This window comes from Eptatretus burgeri, chromosome 6 (assembly GCF_056783735.1).
Source record: "Eptatretus burgeri isolate ZD-2024b chromosome 6, Ebu_testis_v1, whole genome shotgun sequence".
NCBI classification, from domain to species: domain Eukaryota; kingdom Metazoa; phylum Chordata; class Myxini; order Myxiniformes; family Myxinidae; genus Eptatretus; species Eptatretus burgeri.
In genome coordinates, this window is record NC_140966.1 from 4639699 (window position 1) to 4665986 (window position 26288).

The following is a 26288-nucleotide window of genomic DNA, read 5'->3' on the forward strand; positions in this document are numbered from 1 at the left end:
AAACAAAGTATTGAAAGTACAATTAAAAACACATTCAGTGAAATGAAAACTTTAAAGTTTTATATGGGAGTAAAATTGAATATGGGAAGACAAGGCGATGAAACTACTCCCTATATGAGAACAAGCCCTCACTTTATCTCATCATTTCAAGATTTTGTAAGATGTGATGTTTACGATGAACTGCAGAGACATCAACAAGATGTTGATAACGCTGTAGTAAGTCGTGGATTTGCTCTTTCAAAAATAATCTTTTTAGTTATACACATCTTAAAATCAGATCCTCTTCAAGCTTCTTCTTATATTGATTTACCAAAAGAGATAAAACTTTACAAAGCGGTTGCTAATATTCAAAACAAAGATAATGAATGTTTTCTATGGTCTGTTCTTGCTCACTTACATCCTCCACAATGGAATCCTGAGAGGGTTGAACGTTATAAGAAATACAAGAATACATTAAATGCTAAAGATTTAAAGTTTCCAATGTCATTGAGAGATATTCCTAAATTTGAGAAAATGAATAATCTATCTGTTGATGTATATGGATTAACGGATACAAAGTTGAGATATTAAAATTTTCAAACAACGATAAAAATGATGAAACACACATTGACCTTCTCCACTTTACTTCAAAGGAAAAATCACATTATGCTTTCATCAAAAATTTATCAAGATTTACCAAATCACAACTATACAAGAGAAAATGTAAAACGTATCCTTGTAAGAGATGTCTCAACTCCTTTCACACAAAAGAATGATTAAATCAACATTCAAAATATTGCAGTAATCATAAATCAACCGTAATCAATTTACCAAAAGCAGGTTCAAACATATCATACAAAGATTTTAACAAATCTATAAAACATCCATTTGTGATATATGCTGATTTTGAAAGTATCCTAGAAAAGATAGATACTGTTTCTCCAAATCCAAATAAATCGTACACAAATAAATATCAAAAACGTACTCCTTGTGGTTTCTGTGATTATATCAAATCATCTGTTGGTGATGAATACAAAAAGTTAAAACTTTATAGAGGAGAAGATGCCTCAGAGGAGTTTGAAAGACGATTGGAAAAAGACTGCATCAGACTTATAGAAATAATGGTTAAAACCTATAAACCAATGTCATTAACAAAGGGAGAGAAAACAGAATTTATAAAGAACAGTATCTGTCATATTTGTGAGGAGAAAATTGAGGGAGAGGTCAAAGTTAGGGATCATTGTCATCTTACTGGAAAATGTAGAGGTCCAGCTAATTCCCGTTGTAATCTTAATTACAAGCCCCCAAACTTTATTCCTGTCTTTCTTCACAACAACACTCACTATGACACGCATCTATTTATAAATGAACTTTCAAAGACATCTGGAGATATTTCTGCCATTCCTAACACAGATCAAAAATACATCTCATTCACAAAAACAATTCATACATCCCCCATAACCCATATCAGATTTCTTGACACATACAAGTTTATGGCAAATCCATTATCTCACTTAGCATCAAATACTTAAATACTTACCGAATCTTAAATCGCATTTCTCAAATCAAGAAGAGATTGATCTCTTATCACAAAAGGGAATATATCCGTATGACTACATGGATTCATTTGAGAAGTTTAAAGAAACACAACTTCCTTCAAGGGAAAGTTTCTATGGAAAGTTAAATAAAACTCATATCTTCGATACAGATTATACAAAAGCTAAAAAGGTTTGGGAGAGTTTAAGATAAAGAATCTTGGAGAATATCATGATTTGTATCTTAAAACTGATGTATTGTTATTGACTGATGTGTTTGAAACTTTTAGAACAGTCTGTCAAAATAATAATTCTTATGGATTGGACCCCGCTCACTATTACACAGCCCCGGGTTTGGCTTGGAGTGCTACGTTAAAAATGACAAAACAGAATTTGGAATTAATCAGTGATTTCGATATCTATCTATAATTCCAGCAATATGTGTGTGTGTGTGTGTGTGTGTGTGTGTGTGTGTGTGTGTGTGTGTGTGTGTGTGTGTGTGTGTGTGTGTGTGTGTGTGTGTGTGTGTGTGTGTGTGTGTGTGTGTGTGTGTGTGTGTGTGTGTGTGTGTGACCGCTGTTTCTCGACAACCACTGGTCCAATGTAATTGAAACTTGCCAGGTATATTGCTGGGGACCTGAGTATGTGCCTTTACAAGGTTTGATATTAATCGGACAAGTGGTTCCCAAGTTATGGCCATTTATTTACCAAAGCAATGACAAGGCACGTTGCTTGGGCGTGGCCGATGGGGAAGGGAAGCTCAGCCGCGTTCCCCATTACAGGTTACAACGTACGGGCTTCCGGATAATGATGAATTTGTGTATTCTAATAATTTCTCGATTTCTTATGCGCATTTATAGATGAGCACAATGCCCCAAGTTATGATCGTTTTTTTATTAGACGGTGCATAAATTTCAGTAACATCAGAGTGCTGGTATGCTCCGAACCAGGAAGTAAATTTTTTTTCTCTCTCTCGTCTCTTCTCTTTTTGTTTTTCCTTGCCACGACATTGCGAAAAGGTAAAATACGTTGACGCTAATTGAATAATTGGGTATTAAAACTAAATTGCGAATAATCGTAACTGCGAATAATATGCGAATTTCCGGACCACGCACGTACGGGCACGCGAGAACGAAGAAACGGTCTGTGTGGTTGTTGTTTATTGCTCGTGGTTTGAATATTTATTTATATACATATATATATATATATATATATATTTTTTTTTACGGGCATGTACTTGTGCTTTTAATGATAGAGAAGGCTGAAAGAGGAGGAATATCTCAAGTGTGTTCCAAGAGATATGCTCAAGTAAATAACAAATATCTTCCTGATTATAATAAGAATGAGGACAACTCTTACCTGATGTATTATGATGCTAACAATTTGTATGGGTGGGCTCTGTCTCAATCTTTACCTTATGGAAAACTTAAATGGGTTAAAGAAAAACATTATGAAAAAGTTTTACTTGATATTGTTATCTCCTCTCAAAAATAATTTCATGAAGCTAAAGTTGGATTTTATTTTGAGGTTGATTTAAAATATCCAGAAGAACTTCATCACAAACATAAATACCTACCTTATGCCCCTGATAAAGAAAGTCCAAGAAAAGAATGGTTAAGTGATTACCAACAGTCATTTAATATAAAAGGTAAATCTACAGAAAAACTACTTACGATATTAAATGATAAAGAAAGTTATGTTTTGCATCAAAGGAACTTGAGACAATATTTATCTGCTGGGTTGAGAGTGAGAAAAATTCATCGGATTTTTAAATTTAAACAAAGTCATTGGTTAAAGAAGTATATTGAGTTTAATACAAATAGGAGAACAGAAACAAAAACAGATTTTGAGAAGGACTTTTATAAATCAATGAATAATGCTGTATTTGGAAAGACTATGGAAAATGTTAGGAATCGACAAAACATAAGACTTGCTCCATCTTGGAAACAGGCTTCAAAGTTAATTAATAGACCAAGTTTTGAGCAAGCATAGGTGTTTCCAGAGAACTTTTGTGCTATTCATTTGAAAAAAGAGAGTATTGAAATGGATAAACCTATTTATATGGGAACATCAATTCTTGACTTGTCAAAGTCGTTAATGTATGACTATTACTATAATAATTTAAAATCAAAGTATAAGGATAATGTGTCATTGTTATGTATGGATACAGATAGTTTTATATTAGAAATTAAGACAAGTGATGTACATGAGGATATGATTGATAATGTTGATATATACTAGTACGTGCCCGTACGTGCAAAAAAAAATAAAAAAAAATTCCAAACCGCGAGCCAGAAACAACCACACAGGCCGTTCCTTCGCTCTCACATGCCCGTACGTGCGTGGCCATACGTGCAAACCAAAAAAAATTCAAATCGCGATCCAGAAACAACAACCACAAAGGCCGTTCCCTCGCTCTCATGTGCCCGTACGTGCGTGCCCATACGTGCGTGCCCGTACGTGCGTGCCTGTACGTGCACACCCCCCGCCCCCCCCCCCCAAAAAACTTTCAAACAACCACACAGGCCGTTCCTTCACTCTCTTAAACGATGACTGGATTGGGGCATTTTGTTTATAGTTATGCGCATAAATATATAAATGCGCATAAGAAATCGAGAAATTATTGGAACTACCCGAAACCCTGTCACAGACGGATTCCGTTACATGAGCCCAATATGGCAACCAGTGGCGGCTCTTGTAAGATCGGATCCCAGTGGATGTACTCCATGGCCTTACCTAATAAGGCCTACAAAACGTCCTTGTACATGACATTTTTGGTGTACACTACTCCTTGTGAAGAAGTCCCCTGATTTGTGCATGTGTCTACTTTGACGTACACCGTGTCAAAACTTCTCAGGTCACAGTAGCGAGAAAAACGTGACGCGACCACTAGGAGGAGCACAAAATTGGTCCTTCAGTATTAATATATAGATGCTTCAGAGTTGAAGTTTGACTATTGCCACTATGTGCGATGCACTCTTACAGGTATGAAGTTTCTTTCAGTCCAGGTCACAGTACCGAGAAAAACGTGACGCGACCGCTAGGAGGAGCAAAAAATTGGTCCTTCAGTATTAATATATAGATTCTAATAAAACTTTACTGTTCAAATTTGAAAAATGTGCCCTCCGGTGGACGATTTCAGGAACTACACCGTTTCTGTGTGATGACTGATATATTTATATTTATTCTCCTAACACTTTACTGTTAAAAGTTGAAAAATGTGCCCTCCGGTGGACGATTTCAGGAACTACACAGTTTCCATGTGATGATATTGAAATATTTCTATTTATTCTAATGCTTCAGAGTTGAAGGTTAACTATTGCCACTATGTGCGATGCACTCTTACAGGTACGAAGTTTCTTTCAGTCCAGGTCACAGTACCGAGAAAAACGTGACGTGACCGCGAGGAGGATCACAAAATTGGTCCTTCAGTATTAATATATAGAAGCCTGGTGTTGGCTGAGTGGTTAGGGTGGTGGCTTGGAATCCCAGGGTCCTGAGTTCAAGCCCCGTTGGCTGCTGAATTAACACCAGGGGGTTGACTCAGCCTGTCATCCTTCTGAGGTCGGCGAAATGAGTACCAGTGTACTGGTCCCAGTGTATGCCCCGGTTAGAATAGGTGTACCATATCCCTGTGTGTCGTAAAAGGTGACCAGGGTTGACGTCAGGAAGGGCATCCAGCTATAAAACATTGCCTCAAGAAAAAGCCCAACCCCTGCACAGCAGGGAAAAATAGCTGTAAAAATGGTCATTTTACTTTTTTAGTATTAATATAGAGATACATTAAGTCATCACTATCCGGAAGTGGTGCGTGCCCATACGGAATGTTCACATGCATTCCACGAATTATCGCTTGCATTGAAGTAACACCTGCTGTGATACTTACACACACACAGTTAATTAAAATCAAGTTTACCTCCCTGTCTTTGCTTGCCATGACATTCGCTGCCATTGACCATTGCCACTCCTACGCCACGGTAACTAAGGCACCGATCCCCATCGTAACCGGCAAGTGACGTCATCGTCGGCCGGCCGCGCACCGGCCTACGCAGCAACGCCGACACAATGTGTCCTTTCATTGGTTGATAAGTAAATGGCCATAACTTGGGAAGCACTTGTCCGATTAATATCAAACCTTGAAAAGGCACATCCACAGGGCTCCAGCAATATACCTGGCAAGTTTCAATTAGATCGGACCAGTGGTTGTCGAGAAACAGCGGTCACACACACACACACACACACACACACACACACACACACACACACACACACACACACACACACACACACACTGCTGGAATTATAGATAGATGATACAAGTAATTATAAGTCAGGTGATGTGTTGTTTTCATCAAAGAATAAAAAGGTTCTTGGTAAGTTTAAAGATGAATTGGGTGGGAAGGTCATGAGTGAATTTATAGGATTGACATCAAAGTCTTATGCTTTTATATATATTGATAATAATAACATTGAAAGGTGTGATAAGAAGCGAAAGGGATAAAGAAAAATATAATCAAGGAAACAATAAACTTTAAACATTATTACAACTGTTTAACCTTAAAGAATTTTCTGAAAATGATAATAATAACATTGAAAGTTGCGATAAGAAGCTAAAGGCAATAAAGAAAAATATAATTAAGGAAACAATAAACTTTAAACAATATTACAACTGTTTAACCTTAAAGAAGAAAGAGTACAGAAAAATGAATACAATAAGAAGTTATAAACATCAATTATTATATACAGAAGAGATAAATATGAAAGCATAAGGAGCTTTTGATGATAAAAGATATATTTTAGAGAATGGAATCAATAGTCTCCCTTATAGTTATAAGTATAAGTGTTAAGATATTGGGTTGGGAATTTTAACAGGCTACCGCCATCTTTTTATTGATTTATAAATGATAGAACCAAGCAATAACCAAACCAAAGAGTGGAGATGTAATCAACCTTGGTATTTAAATGGGAAACATAAATAATGTGAGAAATATCAAATAAGTCTTATTGAAGAAATAACCGGGGTAAAAGTCGATAAAACAAATAAGCAGATAAATTTAATTATAATTGAGTTGGAGGATGTAAAGAAAAAAATTAATGTCCTTGAATGGACTGAAAACTTTGATGGTTATCAATTGAACAATGGAAAAACAATTTACTACAATCTCAAAATGATATGTGGCTCAGGAGGTCGTCAGACAAGAGCATTAAGAGAAGTTTATCATTTCATTTCTGCTCAACAAAGACACTTATACCAAGAACTAAGTTCCAAGTTATTCTTTGTGAATATACTCAATGGAAATGAATGTTATAAGAAAATTAAGTTATTCCCTAAAGTAGAACATGGGCAAATATTTGTTGGTTCGCTCTTTGAGTGGAATGAAAATATAAAAGGGAAGAAGTGCTTTAATCAGTAAGTCTCAATCTTTCATAGTCTCAATTTTACATTTGCTTGTATGGGAGGGAAGGGGATAGGTGGGGAGAAAATCAGTCTCCTATTTTGGGCTTTTGGGGCTTGAGTCAGAAAGTTTTTCCCTTTTTCCCCATTCATTTGAGTGGGTGTCCCAGAAGCCCCATTTATCATCAACTCACGACACAAACAAACAAACAAACACACACAGACAGACATGGCTCATTACCAAAGTTTTGCAATATTTTCCATTTTCAGTTTTTATCCCCCACCGTGTGGCGGAAGGGGGATATTTTTATACTTTCTCCTTCCTGTAATGCATGCTTCATTCTTCATTGAGTTTTGATTAAAGTCAAAAATGAGCGGAATTGATAAGGCCCGATTAAAGCCCTTTTTGTTGAAAACCATTTTCTATTATTTTGCTATATCCTTTAATTTTATGACTCTTTTGTGTAAATATTGGTGAATTCTGGTTTGATTAAGGGGATAGAGATGGTCTTGAGGACAGTAAATTTATAGCCCATAGCTATTGAAACCAAAAGGAGCCTTGTTGTGGCTCTGTGCTTCCATTAATTTTTTTTATTGCCATGTTACAGCAGTGTGGGTGTTTTCTGAAAATTGGCCAATGCTTGTTCAGAATACTTTTCAATTAAACATTTGCAACAGTAACATTTTAACTTTAGCTATATGTTGTAGATGTCTTCAATCACTATCTTAAAGGTCCTCTACTATCACTTGTCCCCAGCAGATGTGGACATGGCTACCATTCAGACTGCCTAGCAGGAGCTATGCGGGCAGGAAGTTATCCCCCAGGAGCTCACCTCACCTCCATTTTCTCTATGAACTGTTACTTGTGCCATGCAAGTCAGGCTGGTTCTAAGCAAAAATCCGACACCCACCTCGCTCAGGTACGATCAACATGCTTTGTTGGTGGCAAAAAGGTAAATTTGCAACTGGGAGGTTCTGTTGCAGTTGCAGATGGAATCCTGATTTGGAGCGTTGGTTTGAATGGAGGACTCCTTTCCTCTTTTCCTGTTATTCTGCATGAGGTCCACCACAAATGTGTGTGTGCTTTGAATGTATCTATCGGAATAAAGAACTGCATTTCAAACATGCCAGACATTTCACCAGCATTCGGTCTCGCAGTTTGAAACCCATATTTCCTCTTCATTGGTGTTCTTTCCACACCAGTTATAGTCCGTGTTTTCAACATGGTTTAAGACTTAGTTGCAGTCAGCCAATAATCCTCAGTGGGGAGGATTGTACTGTGGTTTTATCAACCAAGTGCTTTGCCAATTTCCTGACTTACATGTTCCTTTTGCACTGCTTTAAGTTGCTGTCAGGATAACAAGCTTCAGCAGGGTCAAACTCGGAGGGGGGGGGAGGGCTGTTAGGGTTAGCGTTAGGGTTGTTATAGTTAGGGTTATATACTCTATAATTTCATTCCAAAAAGCATCATTCCAATCACAAACGAGAGGGGGAGTACTCGGTAGAGTGCAAAACCTCCGCCGCCAATATTGCTAGGTCACTCAAGTGAACCTGATATCCTATTCATTCAATTTGACGTCAACAGCGCTCACAGAATTATAGTTTGCAACTTTCCCTTTTACTTTTAACTTTTACATACTGAATTCATTCGTCATAACGAGATTCCTTGAGACAGAAATTGATTTTACATGGGTATATCCACCTGAAGTTCCAAAATCAGCCGTAATTATAATTGTGGCATGTTTTGTTTTGTTGGAAATCACTTAAAACATGCAGAAATGCAAAAAAAAGAAATCGAAATTTTGTGAAAAAAAGTTGCAAAAATTTTTTTTCTCTAACTTTTTTTTTGGGGGGGGGGGGGGGTTGGAAATCACTTTAAACTTGTAGAAATGAAAAAAAATTCAAATATTTTTTCAAATTGACCACCATAGCGGCCATATTGGATTTTAGACCAAGTCCAAAATCTAATGGCATGATCCTTGGACCAGACCTAACCCCCCCACCAAGTTTCGTCGAAATCTGTCGAGGAGTTTTTCCGTAATACTGTTCACAAACAAATAAACAGAAAGGGGTGAAAACAGTAACCTCCATCAATCTTCGATGGCGGAGGTTAATTAATGCTCCACCATGAACAGAACAAAATACAAACACATGTGAGGTAAACTAAAACAGACGCTTATAACAAACACTCGTGAGATAAACGAATATAGACGCTTTATACAGACACTTGTGAGATAAACGAATAGAGATGCCATTCTCACGTGACACCCAATACAGAGGAATCTGCCGCCGAGAAAGGCCAGATGCAAAACACTTTGTATGGATCGAAAATTTAAATTGTAATTGTATTGAGAAATTTATGAAACCTCCCACCCACCTTAGAATGGATAAATGTGCAGTCGTTTGGGTGGAAATTCAAAATCACAATTGTATCGAGATATTATCAAACCGGCGAATGTTTCTGCCGAACCCGTGATTGTGTTTACTTCCGAATTGGGAGCAGGTTCGTATGAATCGAAAGCCAAAATCATAATTGTATTGAGGTATTTCTGAAACCTCTCACCCACCTTAGGACATCTGCTGGGACCCCTAAATGTTCCGCAGAAGGTTTGATGGGGCCAGCCCCAAAACTGAGGAAGTAGTTTGGGGATGGACAGACAGACATTCCCGCTTTATAATATACTGGAATATAAGACCAGTCGCTTCGCTGATGGAAATACCAATCGTTGCTGTGATGGCTAATCAATAGGGCAAGAAGAAAAGGGATTCCTGGGAGTGTGGGGCGAACCAGTGTCACAAGTTTTGCTTGCAGTTTTGCCATGTGTGCCCATGCACCCATTAAAAAAAAAAAAAATATATATATATATATATATATATATATATATATATATATATATATATATATATATATACATATATATTTTGTCACAAACCTTCCCAGGAGTTCCCTGAATTACCATCGTTGGATTAATTTAAATCCGTTAATCCATTCTCAAGTTAAAACATGACAGACAGACAAACAAACCAACAAGCCAAAAATATATATATATATATATATATATATATATATATATATATATATATATATATATATATATATATATATATATATATATATATATATATATACATATACATGATGGTCATTTTCTCACAACAAACTAAACCAGGCTGATCCAGAAACTTTGTCAGGTCTGGTTTCTATGGTACTAAAATCACCAGTATGCAGAGGTCAAAGGAACCATGCAAGCCTCAGATATTCTTGCTGTATTATGTTATTTCACCTCGTGGTGTTTCTTCCTCATAATTATGACGTACTTTCAAAAATACAAATAATTTTCACACATGTCAATTAGATTTTCCTCACATACATCTGTTTGCCTTTTTTCTCCAGCATTCTAAACTGGATATAGGCACGAATGACAAACGTCAAGAAAAACAAAGAAAGAAGGTAAGTTTTAAATCAGTTTCATGTTCACTTAGAAATGTTCATCAAATCCACTTTGAATGCTTCCATGACTTATCACCTCTGACTTTTTATGTCTGAGTTTGTTGGACAAATAGTGGTGGTGGTGTTGTCTAGGTGGCAGAGATTACAATGGACCACCAGCAGGTGCAAGCCTTGGAAGCTCTGCATAATGTTTCCAGTGGACCCTCGCGGGTAAACATTCACAATGATAATTATGCTTCTTGTAAACATAATAGCAATACTGAAAATGTCAGTGTACTCGTAATAAAACATGTTACCATTGGTGTGCACACAAATTCTAAAGTTCTCATGATAAATTCACTTTATACAATGAGTAAAATATATTGTAATGGAGAAAGATAAGTGACCATGAAAGCTTTCAAAATTGAAGTTTTCATCTTATCGCCTGATCTTATGAAACACAGAAAGTTTGTAACATCCAAAGGAAATGCTCTTTTATTGTCATGCTGACAATGTGTAGTTATCAGATGTTGCTAGACTTTGTCAATTTGTGGATTTCCTCTTTTGTTTCTTCTTCCTATTTGTAGTCCCCTATTGGTTTCACCAGAGGGGATTATAGGTTTGCTCTCCGTCTGTCCGTCCGTCCGTCGCACCTGTGGTTTATCAGACTCCCCCCCCATACCCTCTAACATATTTAACTGAAACTTGGTACATGACTTTATTATGATAAGTTACAGAACAAGTTCGAGTTTCGGGACGTTCCGTCAATTTTTCACGGAGCGATGCCCCTTTTCGACTTAGAAAATATCACATTGGTAAAGGTGCTGTCACACCTTGACGTTTTAGCCAGCAATGGCAACGTATAAAAATGTATGTAAAATGTTGGCGTATGCTGAAGTTTTGAGTTTTTTTTTTTAAGTTTTGGTCATATACATAACGTGTTGGTCGTATGCATAACATATTAGTAAAGCCCCGTCACACCTTGACGTTTTAGCCAACGTATGCCGATTTTTGAATTTTTTTTCTAAAACGCTGGCACACGTTGAATACGTTATGGGTAAGTTTGGATAACATTGAGAGCACGCTGGCATACGTCGTAGTACGTTGCCATACGTCGTTGTACGTTGGCTTTAAACGTTGTACTTTTCGGTTGTCCTCAATTTTTTTCATGCTTGAAATTTCACGACGTATGCCGGCGTATGACTCACACGTTCCGCTACGCTGGCCACAAGTTGTAGGCACGGTCTGCGATCGTTGACAGACGTCAACACATGCTACTTGTAAGTTAATCATAAGTTGAGACACGCCGAGGTAGTGTTTAGAGTACCCGAAACTTATTTCCTACCTATGATTAACGTGTTGTTGGCACGTTACGCGATCGTTGCCACACGTCGACAGACGTTACTTTTAAGTTACTCATAGGCTGAAAGACGTCGGTATAATGGATCGTCCTTGCGTCAGCGTCCACGACCACGGCCAGGACACTTATTTGCAGCATTCTTCAAACTTTTCTTCGGCATGACGAGGATGTTCACACTTCGATGTCTAGCTTGGCTATGATTCCAATTGTCCATCGGCAGTGTCTATTTAAAATAGTCGAGTTTGAGCGTTTTAACACGTTCAGAAGAAACGCTTCAAATTTCCAAACCCCAGCGTCAAAAAAAACAAAAAAAAACAAAGGCGAGTGACAGCAATTTAAATCGTTCATTGTAAACAATGAAACTAGCTGAGTGGTACCGTTTAAAAGTCGTTGAATGTAAAAAAAAATCCAATTGTTGAGCGCAAGCGTCTACTTTCAATAGTGGAGATGCAGCCATTTAAATCGTTGAGTGGCAGCCTATGAACCTACCCGTGGACACGCGGACGCAAGGACGATCCATCATAACCCACACCCTCCCCGTCACACCCACCTACTACTGCCAACATGAACAAACTACTACTAATACTAATACTAATAGTAATACTGATACTGATACTGTTACTGCTGACATGGACATCGACTCAAAAAGGACTCGAAAACACTGTTGGGTTCCCTTTTATGAGCAGCATTTTTATATACCAATTCCCAAAACCGCTGGGAACACGTCTTTATATGGCAGTTGTAACCTAGAAACACGTTCATTTATTTTTTTTGTCGACCAGAAGACGTCATTGGAATACGTCTACATACGTCGATGTGTGTTGGGACTACGTAAAGAATTGGTTCAAAGCACGTCAAACATAAATTAGAAATAAGTTTCGCGTAAAAAAGACATTACCGCGACGTGTTTCGACTTATGAGTAGCTTATAAGTAGCCTTTGTGGACGTGTGTAAGCGTCCACATATCGTGTGTAAAACTTATCCTCATCGCATGCGAATGTGTGTCATACGCCGAGTACGTCGTAAAATTTTGAACATGTTCAAAATTTCTTGACGTACTCTACTTACTACGACTTATGATAGCGTATTTAGCGTTCTACTCGCGCATACCAAACTTACCCATACCGTATTCGACGTGCCCCAACGTTTTAGACACACTTTTTGTTACGTCGGCATACGCTGGCAAGATCGCCAAGGTGTGACCACGATGTTGACCCTTCCATTTCTACGGCAGTTATGATTCGAATCGTTGTGCGTCAGCCTTTTAATAGGCTACGCCCCGACATCGTCGGCGATGCGTGCAACGCGCTATGCCTAAGTTAGACTATCGTTGGGCATCGGTTGTGTAGGCCGACAACAGGTTCAGCATTCGTTGGTATAAGTTATCTATAACACAACGAAACGTTCTGTGTAGTTACCACTGCGTTATACATAAGACCAAGTCGCTATGAATACGTCCGAATCTTTAAAAAAAAACATCAAAAGTTCAACGTAAGCCAGCGTTTTACATAAATTTTAACACGGTGCCATCGCTGGCTAAAACGTCAAGGTGTGACCGGGCCTTAACGGGCACAGAACGTTTCGTTGTCTTATAGATAACTTATACCAATGAATGCTTAGGCTCTTGTTGGCGTTCACAACCTATGCCCAATGATAGTTTAACTTGGGCATAGTTATATACAGAAGTTAAAAAAACTCAGGCATAGTTATATACAGATCTGCACGTATCGCTGACGAAATCGTGGCGTTCTCTGTTAAAAACCTGCCGCACGCCGATTTAAATCATAACCGCCTGAAAATTGGAAGTGTCAACATCGCAGTCACACCTTGACGATTTAGTCAGCGTATGCCGACCTATGAAAAATGTGTGTAAAACGCTGGCACACGTCGAATACGGTATGGGTAAGTTGTGTATACATTAGGAGCCGGCTAAAAACAATGAAGTACGCTGTCATATTCCGTGGTACGTCTAATACGTTGTGAAATTTCAAGCATGTTGAAAATTTTACGACGTACTCGACGTATGGCTCACAAGTTCCGCATATGCTAGCATAATTTCTCAGCACGCTCCGCGATCGTTGCACACGTCGGACACACGTTACTTGTAAGTTACTCATAAGTCGAAACACGTCGAGGTAATGTTTAGCATACCCGAAACTTAATTTTTAACCTATGAGTAGCGTGCTTTGAACCTATGTGTAACGTATCTCAAACGTACATTGTCATATGTAGACGAATTTGATTGACGTCTTCTGGACGACCACAGAACTTACTGAACGTGTTTCTAACTTACATCTACCGTATAATGGCAATTTGGCAGCGTTTAGGGGAATTGGTATATACAAATGGGCTTCACAAGAGGAACCCGTCAGTGTTGCAGACTCCATGTTGAGTAGATGTCAATATCAGTAGTATTAGTAGTAGTAGTAGTAGTATTCGATGAGCGTGTCAGTAGTAGTAGTAGTAGTAGTAGTAGTAGTAGTAGTAGTAGTAGTAGTAGTAGTAGTAGTAGTAGTAGTAGTACTACTACTACTACGACTAGTTGTAGGTCCATGTCAGTAGTCGGTGAGCGTGATGGGGAGGGTGTGGGTGATGATGGATCCTCATTGCGTCCATGAATAGGAGACTACTTTTCACCATTGTTCGATGTTCTTTTCCGCTAATTTTTTTTTTCTCATTCCCACGATGAACTATTTTTTTTGTTTCAGTTTTTAAAGTATTCAAAACGACTTGGACAAATGCATAATGTACTAGTAATGAACACAGAATGCTTCGATAACTTATAGATAAGTTATACCAATGATTGATTAGAGTGTTTTAGGCGTCCACAACCTCTGCCCAACGATAATCTAACATATGCATAGCGTGGCAGCGTATCGTCGACAATTACGTGAGGTTTTCTATTCATAGGCTGCAACTTCACTTGTTATAAATGGCTGTCACTCACCTATTGTTTTTGGACGCTGGTGCTCGGCAATTGAAATAGTTTCCATTGAACGAGTTAAATCGCTTCCACAGCACCAACAGCAGCAGGCTCAGTGCCAGCCTCATGCCAGGCTCATGCGGATCCCTGTAGAAGGTGTACTGCTTGGTTATCCTTGGACCCACTCTGGCTAGCAGCTCGTCGAACATCGCTGGGGGCATTCGCAGGAAGTTGATGAAGGATGCATGGTCCTCGTTCGGAGTTCCACCATGAGCTGGTCATATATGCCGTAATGGCGTCGCCTCCCGATCCATGGTCTGACCCAGTTCCTTCTCCTCCGTTCACGTCTTCTTCTCCCGGCTCTATTGGCACGCAACTGGTGCAGTGTCAACTCGATGAGGTCAGGTAGGTATTGTCGTCTCAGCCTTGCCGTATCCTCCATCTCTCAGAATGACATGGACATGTACTCACCACGAAGTCTAAAAAAAAAGACGGGTTTCTCCTGCGAAGCCCCTTTTTATATACCAATTCCCCTAATCGCTGCCAATACGCCATTATACGGTATCTGTAAGTTAGAAACGCGTTCAGTAAGTTCCGTGGGCGTCCCGAAGACGTCAAATACATCTACATACGTATTTGTGCGTAGGACATGCTTTACAAATAATTCCCAAGCACGTTACTCATAGGTTATAAATAAGTCACGGGTACCCAAAACATTACTTTGACGTGTTTCGACGTATGAGGAACTTTCAAGTAACGTGTTGTGAAGTGTGAACAACGTTCGTGTAGTGTGCTTACAAAACGTTACTCATAGGTTAGAAATAAGTTTCGGGTACACTAAACATTACCTCGACGTGTTTTGACTTATGAGTAACTTACAAGTAATGTGTATCGATGTGTGTCAACGATCGCATAACATGCCTACAACTTATGGCCAGCGTAGCGGAACGGGTGAGTCATACGCTGGCATACGTCGTAAAATTTCAAGCATGCAAAATGTTGAGGACAACCCAAAAGTACAACGTTTAAAGCCAGCGTACTACGACGTATGGCAGTGTTTTTCAGCGTGTTCTTAACGTATACAAAACGCACCCATAACGTATTCGACGTGTGCCAGCGTTTTAGACACATTTTTCATAAATCCGCATACGCTGGCGAAATCGTCAAGGTGTGCCAGCAGCTTAAGAGACATGTATGGCAAAGAAGTTCTCACTCTTGTTTTGATCTGTTATAATTAGCCTTGCCAATCCCTGAAAAGGGACTGTGTGTGTGTGTGTGTGTGTGTGTGTGTGTGTGTGTGTGTGTGTGTGTGTGTGTGTGTGTGTGTGTGTGTGTGTGTGTGTGTGTGTGTGTGTGCGCGCGCGCACGTATGAAGTTGCTGTTGTTGGCTGTTATCTCCACACGTGTTTGAGTTTCAGGAGATGGAATGGAGACATACTGTGTGTGTGTGTGTGTGTGTGTGTGTGTGTGTGTGTGTGTGTGTGTGTGTGTGTGTGTGTGTGTGTGTGTGTGTGTGTGTGTGTGTGTGTGTGTGTGTGTGGATGTGTGTCTGTGAGAGAGAGAGAGAGAGAGAGAGATATATATATATATATATATATATATATATATATATATATATATATATATATATATATATATATATATATATATATATATATATATATATATAATCATCTTACAATATGTGTCTATAATATGTTTAATATGTCACATATAATATGTGTATAATCAGATATCAATATATACTGTATGTGTGTGTATGTTATGCCGTGTATAATCAGTGTGCACTTGTAGTCTTGATGTCGGAATGGCTCAAAAAAAATGTCGGTCACACCTGCCATATATAAAACTAAAGTTGGAGTATATTCTCTAAAATGTTGCTTCGGCTACATACCAGAACCTCCCGAGTCTGTTCAGCTGAATGTCCAGGCAGGGATAACTTTTCAGTTCTCCAGACAATGACAACAGCAAAAATACAGCAAAAAACGAGATCAGTCAATCCCAGGAATTAATTTTCTCATTCATCATCATAATCGTCTTCAATCGGTGTACTTCTTAACTTCCTTTCTCAATGGCAATGAGTGGTACCATCCGACAGAGTTTTACCTGTTGCAACATCCTTTGCTATCGTAATTTTAACAAGAAAAAGAGCAATCAGAAATTGCAGATCCTTGCCAGGACTTGTTTTGTGTGGAGTTTGTGTACTGGTGTGTTACGTAATTAACAAGGGACATAATTAAAACTGTTACTTTATAACTGCTGGCAGTGATGACCAGGACCAATACGTCCCACTTTGATTGGACACCTAACCCTGACCCGTGACGTTTTTTATTGTTATTGTTATTATTATTATTAAATTGAACTTAGAATGGGATTAAAATAATTATTCTATTGAATTTATAATGACATTAAAATAAATTCATTTCAAATCAAATGGAAGACCAAATAGGTACAGTCCTACATCGGAGCAATCAGAAGGAGCCCGAACAAGCAAAAAGCAAAGATGAAGTCATCAGGAGGAAATGGATAGGATTCGGGTTTCAGCTGCTACTCCTCTACCCTCAAACCCATCCAGGGACAGCCAAGTGAACCTTATTCAAATATATATATATATATATATATATATATATATATATATATATATATATATATATATATATATTTTTTTTTTTTATGGCTGTGGAAATTCGCAGAACACAATAAAGGTCCGTAGTTCAGTTAGATCGATAAGTCCGTGTTCAGTTAGATTTCCCCACCGTTTAATGGGAATTATCCGTGTGCACAGGGCTGTGATCTTTGAGATAGTGTTTTTCTTTTCCTATCGTTATTTTGGACCAACCACATTTCAACACCAACCATGATTGCCTCAAACCACAACAACCACGATCGCACCAAACCACAACTCTCTATCGGTGGCGTGCGGATTTTCCTGCCTGCTTTTCCCGCGCTTTGGTGTGGGGGAAGTGCAATTCCAGCCAGAGGTCGAAGGTGAAAAAGGTGGGGGCCTGATTTTGGGGGAATGAATCTCCCTGGACCTGTGCCAAGAATGATTCTCTCGGCTCCCGTGAGGCGCGCGGGGAGGGGGGCGAGAGGACACGCCCCTTTTCTGGAAGCTTCCTGCAGGAGCTGGAAGGTGGGCGGAGCGATAAAAGGGGAGGGGCGAGGCGTTGGAATGGAGGAATATAAGGGCGCGCAGGACGCCAGATCGGTGTGTTTTTCGGGGTGTGTGTGGTGGTTTTCGGTGGTGTTTGGGGCTTCTTCTTCTTCGTCGTCTTGGTCTTGGGTTCGGTGGTTCGGGTCGAGTCATCGGAGCTCGCAGTCGGTGGGGAGTCCGGACGTTGCACCAGGGACGCGGACGGGAGGCGCTGCTTTGCCAGCTCTGTCGCGCAAGCCTGCGCATCCATGTGGAGAGCGCCGGAGAGAGAGCTCGCCGGCTCCGTGGAAGGCCGAGCTCAGCCGCGGCTGTCCGAGCTGCCGTGGGGGACAGACGTCGCGACTCGCCCACCATCGCACCACGAGGGTGCAGGTAACCTGCAACTGTCTCTTGGGATTCGTTCGGTCTGCCAAGTCTCATGCCATAAAGGTCTACGGACCCTGTCTGACTCCCCTGTCTGTGGGGGTAGTCTTTTATTTTCCTTGGGTTTTGCTTTCGAATGAATGTTGGTGGCGCCATGTCCTGTAAGTAAAAACTGTTAAGCGACTAGATAATTACTTGCAGTAGGTGGTAGTGCTTTCACCTTGCTCGTGTCTTTTTTCCCCCATTGGAACGCCATATTGCATCTCGGAATATTAGTTGGGTTTTAAATACCCGTTAAATAGAATCGGATCCTCCTATAAGTAAAAACTGTAAAGTGACTAGATAATTGCTGATAGTCGGTTGTAGTGCTTTCACCTTGCTCGTGTCTTTTTCCCCCATTGGAACGCCATATTGCATCTCGGAATATTAGTTGGGTTTTAAATACCCGTTAAATAGAATCCGATCCAGCGAGGTCGGGCGATAATACCCGCTCGGTTATCACTGAAGAACGGAACGGACCGCTTGAGCGGTTCGTGTCCGCTCAAGACACGAACCAAGACCGCTTGAAGACTGTTGCGTGAAATTTAGGGAGGAGGTGAGACAGGCGTTGGATTGTGGTAAAGATGGGTGGGATGATTGGGCAACTACAGCAGAAGTGGTGAGGGAGATAGCTAGGAAGGTACTTGGTGTGACATCTGGACAGAGGAAGGAAGATAAGGAGACCTTGTGGTGGAACGAGGGAGTACAGGAAAGTATAAGGAAGAAGGGGTTGGCGAAAAGAAAGTGGGATAGTCAGAGAGATGTAGAAAGTAGGCAGGAGTACAAGGAGTGGTGGTGAAAGGCAAAAAGAGAGGTGGCAAAGGCCAAGGAAAAGGCATATGACAAGCTGTATGAGAAGTTGGATACAAAAGAAGGGGAAAAGGATTTATACCGATTGGCTAGACAGAGGGACCGAGCTGGGAAGGATGTGCTGCAGGTTCGGGTGATAAAGGACGCAAATGGGAATGTGATGACGAGCGAGGAGAGTGTGTTGAGAAGGTGGATGGAGTACTTTGAGGAGCTGATGAATGAAGAAAAAGAGAGAGAGAGAGAGAAAGAGAGAGAGAGAGAGAGAGAGAGAGAGAGAGAGAGAGAGAGAGAGAGAGAGAGAGAGAGAGAGAGAGAGAGAGAGAGAGATAGAGAGAGAGAGAGAGAGAGAGAGAGAGAGAGAGAGAGAGAGAGAGAGAGAGATATATGTATATATATATATATATATATATATATGTATATATATATATATATATATATATATATATATATATATGTATATGTATATATATACATATATATATATATATATATATATATATATATATATATATATATATATATATATATATATATATATATATATATAAATATATATATGGAGATAGTGAATCTGGAAGTGGGGTGGATCAGTAAGGATGAAGTGAGGACTGCTATGAAAAAGATGAAAAGTGGAAAGGCGGTTGGCCCAGATGGTATACCAGTGGAGGCATGGAAGTGCTTAGGAGAGATGGCAGTGGGGTTGTTAACCAGATTGTTTAATACAGTCTTGGAAAGTGAGAGGATGCCGGAGGAGTGGAGATTAAGTGTACTGGTTCCGATTTCCAAGAATAAGGGTGATGTGCAGAGCTGTGGAAATTACAGAGGGATAAAGTTGTTAAGCCACACCATGAAGTTGTGGGAAAGAGTAGTGGAAGCTCGGTTGAGAGGAGAGGTGACGATCTGTGAGCAGCAATATGGGTTTATGCCAGGAAAGAGCACCACTGATGCAATGTTTGCTTTGAGAATGTTGATGAAGAAGTATATGGAAGGCCAGAAGGAGTTACATTGTGTGTTTGTGGATTCAGAGAAAGCTTATGATAGGGTGCCAAGAGAGGAGTTGTGGCATTGTATGAGGAAGTCGGTAGTGGTGGAGAAGTATGTGAGGATCGTGCAGGATATGTATGAGGACAGTGTGACAGCGGTGAGGTGTGCGGTAGGAATGACTGACCGGTTTAAGGTAAAAGTGGGATTGCACCAAGGATCGCCTCTGAGCCCTTTCCTGTTTGCAATGGTGATGGACAGGTTGACGGACGGGATCAGACTGGAGTCTTCATTGACTATGATGTTCGCGGATGGCATCATGATCTGTAGCGAGAGTAGGGAGCAGGCTGAGGCGAGCCTCGAGAGGTGGAGGTACGCACTGGAGAGAAGGGGAATGATAGTCAGTCGGAGTAAGACGGAGTACATGTGCGTAAATGAGACGGAGGGTAGTGGTATGGTGTGGTTGCAAGTAGTTGATATTCGTTTAAATACTTGGGATCAACTGTCCAAAGTAACAGAGAGTGTGGGAGAGAAGTGAAAAAGAGAGTGCAGGCAGGATGGAGTGGTTGGAGAAGAGTTGCAGGAGTGATTTGTGACAGAAGTGTAGCTGCAAGAGTGAAGGGGAAAGTATATAAGACGGTAGTGAGACCAGCTATGTTGTATGGTTTGGAGGCGGTGGCGCTAACAAAAAGACAGGAAGCAGAGCTGGAGGTGGCAGAGTTAAAGATGCTGCGATTCTCGTTGGGAGTGACGAGGATGGAAAGGATAAGAAATGAGTATATTAGAGGGACAGCGCAGGTCGGACGGTTTGGAGACAAAATGAGAGAGGCGAGATTGAGATGGTTTGGACGTGCACAGGAGGGAAGCGGAGTATATCGGGAGAAGGATGTTTGAAGATGGAGCCGCCAGGCAGGAGGAGAAGAGGAAGGCCAAAGAAGAGGTTCATGGATACGGTGAGGGCGGACATGCGGGATATTTATAGTGTTTGTCCCCACCTCTCAATTTTAGAAAATAGGCCGATGTTGAGCTTTCATCCTCAAAAATAATTGATGGTTTAATTCAGTGAACTGATATGAAAATCCTGTTTAAATTTCACGTCAATCAAATGAAAATTTACAATTTTAGCAATTTGACCTATGCTGACCCTTGGCCTATGTTGACCTGAAAAATAATAGGTGGTTGAATTCAGTGACCTGCTATGCAAATGCTCTTCAAATTTCAAGTCAATCAGATGAAAATTGACAATTTTAGAAACAATTTCAGAAATTTGGCTGATGTTGTGTTGACTTTATGGCCTATGTTGACCTTTTGATCGATGTTAATCTCAAAAGTAATAGGTGGTTGAATTAATTGACCTGATGCGCAAATCCTGTTCAAATTTCAAATGAATCGGATGAAAAAAAAATGAAGATTTTCAAAGATTTTTCCTTCGATCCAATAATTGCTCCCAGACCACATGACACATGATGGTCATTTTAATGAAAATCCTGTTCAAATTTCAAGTCAATTGGATGTTAAATTGAGGATTTCAGAAATTTGGCCAATGTTGACCTTTTGGCTTTTGTTGACCTCAAAAAAATTGGTTGAATTCAGTGAAGTGATATGAAAATTCTATTCAACTTTCAAGTCAATTGGATGAAAATTGACAATTTTAGAACTTCGGACTATGTTGTCCTTTTGGCCGATGTTGACCTCAAAAATAATTGGTGGTTGTGGTGAATACACTGAAAATAAAAATACACTGAAAGGAATAACCACAATTGGTGACCCTGACGTGATCTGAACACACAACCTTCTGATCTTTCAATGTGCTGGTCATGATGACGATGCTTTTACCAAAACAAAGGAAATCTCACTCACATTTAAAATGCAATGACGTGTTGTAAATGAAGTCCGGCTGATGATTACTCGGTCGTAGTCTCTCCAGCGGTTGGTGAAGAAGGAAGGATTATTGGTGTTGAGCCACTGCAGCTTTAAAATGGCATCGAAGATGGCAAGCAGAAGAGACTTGTTCGTTGTCGTCGTGGTTGTTTAGCCAAACAAACGAAATCCACTTCGCTCAATACTCTTGGTAATTTCAAACAAAAATCACTGTTCAATAGTGATGTGTTGAGTGACTCGTGAATAAGGATGAGAAAAGCTTGCAAGGAAAGGCGCACGAGCTTCTAAGTTGTCGTGATGACGAGCTCTCGTTTTGCACTGCCTTCCAGCATCCCCTGCATCGATTGGGTCTCTGGAAGGATGCAACTGATTGGTTACTGGTGTCGAATAAGTTTTCTAAGTCATCTGTGCAATTGAACATTTATTTAACAATTAACAGAAACAAACAATATATACAACACTCATATGCATATGGAGTGATCCAGATACTGACTTGCTCCAGATCTCTGAAATACATGGAGAATCTTAGTTCTTATATAGTGTTCAGCAAGACACAGTTCTTTTATCATTTTCAAGCGCTGGCACCAGCTTGTCTGGTCTTGGTATTCCCAGGTGGAGCTCATCTTCAACCTTCGTGCAGCCGCCAGCTTGATTTGGTTGTAGAATTGTAGTATATATTTCAAACCCTTATGTGTACATTCTCTCTCGGCATGGAAAGACGCACAGAATGATAGAATGACGTCAAACACAACTCTTTTGGGTATTATGATAAATTTCGATAGTATGTAGGTCAAAAGTCAGTCTTCTTCGAACGGACTGGGGAATATATACTATCGTGAAGCAATTTGGAGCTTAGTGAATACATCTGGACTTTCCTTAGTACTACATTCTGGTTGTATGGAAATCATATTCCCCACCAGCTTGCTGGTGCTTCATTTTATCATGTCATAAAATCCTTGAACATATATTTAAATAATAGGAAATGCTGAATCTGTCTTACTGGGAGGTCAACCAGCCCATCACAGCTTTACTGGTCTGGTGATCCTTCCATACAAAGAAAAGATATAATTATGTTAATAGATGCATGTTTGAGCACATAAAATCATATCATATTTGAGTACATTTTCTCTGGGCGTAGTGGCGTGCGCCTGTAATCCGGCTACTCGGAGGCTTGGGTTGGAGGATTGCTTGAGGACGGGAGCTCTGCTCTGCGCTGGGCCACGCTATGAGAGGGTGTAGAGCATCCCGGAATCATGGCGAAACCCAATCCTTATCCCTGTGTTGTAAGAGGCGACCAGGGTTGCGTCAGGAAGGGCATCCGGCGTAAAACCTGTGCCAAATCAGTATGTGGATCATAACGGATGATCAGCTGTGGCAACCCCTAACGGGAGCAGCCGAAAGAAGAAGAAGTGCGATGCTCGCCCTTCGCTCATTGGGCAGATGAAACACTCCATTCCCTTTTTTGGAGCGGTGCTCCGATCTTAGGCGATAGAAGCCCTGCCCACGTATGTGCTCGGCCCGCATGCGCATGAGGAAGGCCGATGGTGGCAGGAGCGAAGGAGGGATTTAAGATGTAAAAAAAATATTGACTATAAAAGAAACCCGCAGCGCACACATGAAATTAACGCATTAGACAGAAGGACGGGACCCTAACTATAACACATACTTATTGAAATAACTGAACTGCGGGGACTGCTGACTGTCTGTGTGCAGGAGTCTTCCAAATCCGTAACAATATATACGTATGCTTCCGATCGCTTAACCCTGCTTTTCGCTTCGCGAGCACAGGGTAATAAGGAAATTGGAACAAAGATTTATAATTTAACCACAAGTGAAGAATGCACAGATTCTGTGCAGTATTTGCGGCCACTGCAAATTGTGTTTAAACATAATATTCACAGCATTACTCTCGGGCCTCACAGTGCACATCAGATCACAGGCTCGATTAATGCACTTGTATAGCCTTAGTCACTTTTCGAGCTGACTCGTTCAGCTTGTGATCCGAGGTGCACTGCAAACTCTATAGCCTCAACTAGCATGGCCACTGCCCAGGCAGCCTTCGGTACAGTTCAACAAAGTCATCAAATTTAACCATAAGTCCATTTATTACATTGAATGTGGATTATTTCTAAGTTCACCATGCTGCATGTTAGTGAGTGTGGGTGGGTGAGTAAGTGAGTTCACACTGGTTGTCGGATCTTCTGTCATCTATATACTCCCAGCGAGGCTCTGCATCGTTTCATGCTTTGTCTCGGTAGTTTTCCTCTCATATCATGTCCATATTAACTGTGTCTGCTTATAGGTGATTTCATATTAATAATCAATTGGAAAAGTTTTGATCTTATTCTGTATTTTATGTTCACATGCAAGTTTATTTTCTGCTATTTTCCGCAATTCCAAATAATTTGTTATTGTGCAGTTCTGTCGACACTGCATGAATAAAGTTCCTTGTCAGTCTCCTAAAATATGTACAATTGCTTTTAAAATAATAATTCATATTCCTGAATTTTTACTTTGCAGGCATTTTAACCCGACAGAAAATAATCCACGTAATCAAACGTTTAACCCTTATCAACTTCCACTTTGCTCTGCCACAGATAGCAGTGTTGGCCGAACTGGCCAGAAGCCGGGAGCAGGACTCAACTCCAGCTCGGGGAGCTCATGGTACTTCAGATCCAACCAGTGTCCTCTTCAACAAGAGCTTCCAACTTCGCTTGGTGCCACCACCCCTGCGAGACTAACTACTGTATTTAATGTTGAGATCTATCCTCGTTTTGATTTATTCCCCTTCTCTTGAACCATGGAAATCTCATGTTCCACAACAGTTACCACTTCATTGTGCTGGCAGAATGGCAGCCTTGACATTGTTTTGAACAAGAAACAAAAGATTCCTCCAATACCTCGTCATTAGTTCAGGAGTTTTTGGATGTACACTCAACCCTTTTTGCTCTCCTCTTTGAGGGTATTGACATAAAATCCATTACCTTGCCAACTTTGAGAGATTCCTGCAAGTACAATTCCTCTGTAGCTGTGCGGAATACATCATTCATTTAGACCTATTCTCAGTGCACATGCTGACTGCTCCGAGTGTAATAACGATGCATATATGTTGCTTCTCAATTGGAGGATAACGAGCCTGCTCATTCAATGCAGTCTGATTGTGTAGTAGATAGGTGACATGTGTGATTGTTCATCAAGTGAGCATGTGGAGACACAGCAGTGCTCATTATTATCAGGTTTACTATGTTCCTGATCTCTGAAGGCAAATCCTGAAATGTTAACTGTGGTCAGTTTTGAAGACACCTTTATGCAATGATTTTTGATGTATATAATGTGTTCGAGTTACATCTGAATTATAACACGAGACTATACATTAGGGTTGAGGTATTCCTTCTTGTGTCTTGAGATGTGCTGAAATAGAACCTTGGTTAAACCACTTCATTGCTGCTCGATTCCTGTTTGCTGAAGAGGGCTGTAATGAGCCTTTTGTGTCTTGTTGCAAAATTACTCATTACTCGAATGGACCTGTTATGTTATTTATTTTTGAATACTATTTTGGAGACCTATTCAGCAACGCACCACCATTGTCCTGCTGGTCTTCATTCCAGTAGCACCACACCTGTCATCGATTCCCCACCCCCGGGAGCTGTGAGTTTTGCTTTTGTTTTGCACTGACTGACCACCACCCCATCACACTTTTGTTGCGAAGAGTTTGTATGTCATTAATTTGTTAACATCTGTTGAAATAAAAATTGAATGCGATCGCTGAATGGGCAGGAGCCTTCCATATTGGGGTGGGGGGAAGGGGATGGAATGTCCTGGAAAGGTTTTCTGGAAGAAAAAAAATCCAAATTACAAAAATTTTTACAAAAAAAAAAGATTATTTAAAAAAAAAAATCCAAATTACAAAAAAAATCCAAAAATTTTCATTGTAAAAGCAACAATAAATAAGAAGAAAACGTTTTGGAAAATATTTGGTAATTTTGTATCGCCCATGGAATTGGGGAATATTTATATTTGTGCACTGTCACGAACCACTTACTATATAATCAATGGTATCTCTAATTCTGCACAATGTATCATGATAGGGGAAGTGTGTGCGTGCGTGCGTGCATGTCTCAATTTTAATATAGTGCCCATGGGCAATAATATGCATTATAATATTCACCGCCAGTCGCTTTAAAGCTCTGTCTGTCCATGGTAGAGCTTGGCTTACTGGCATGACTCCACCCACAATTGTAACTTGAAAAACATCAAATCATACGTCTGCCATTTTGGCCGCGACCTCTCGGCCTCAAGCCGAGGGCATTTTTCTTCAAGCCTCTAGTGTGCATTTGAAGACTGAACAACACGTGTTCTATCATGAAAGAAAGGTATGTTTTGATTACATCCCATGCAGAGGAAAGAAAATAGTCGTGATTAATAATTGAAGTCTTCA

The 26288-nt window shown here is 40.1% G+C and overlaps 1 protein-coding gene across 2 annotated transcripts in view; it reads left to right on the top strand.

Annotated features, from left to right (window-relative positions):
• Positions 1-25612, top strand: part of VPS8 (VPS8 subunit of CORVET complex) — a 166390-nt gene extending 140778 nt beyond the window's left edge. Inside the window, exons 43-46 of one of the 2 annotated variants that reach the window (XM_085883776.1) lie at positions 7667-7829; positions 10304-10360; positions 10493-10570; positions 24448-25612. In XM_085883776.1, the coding sequence (XP_085739902.1) occupies positions 7667-7829; positions 10304-10360; positions 10493-10570; positions 24448-24591 (442 nt within the window). In that variant the 3' untranslated portion in view covers positions 24592-25612. The remainder of the gene's footprint in view (positions 1-7666; positions 7830-10303; positions 10361-10492; positions 10571-24447) is intronic. The other variant, XM_085883777.1, reaches the window with a different exon arrangement.
• The last annotated feature ends 676 nt before the right edge of the window (positions 25613-26288 follow it).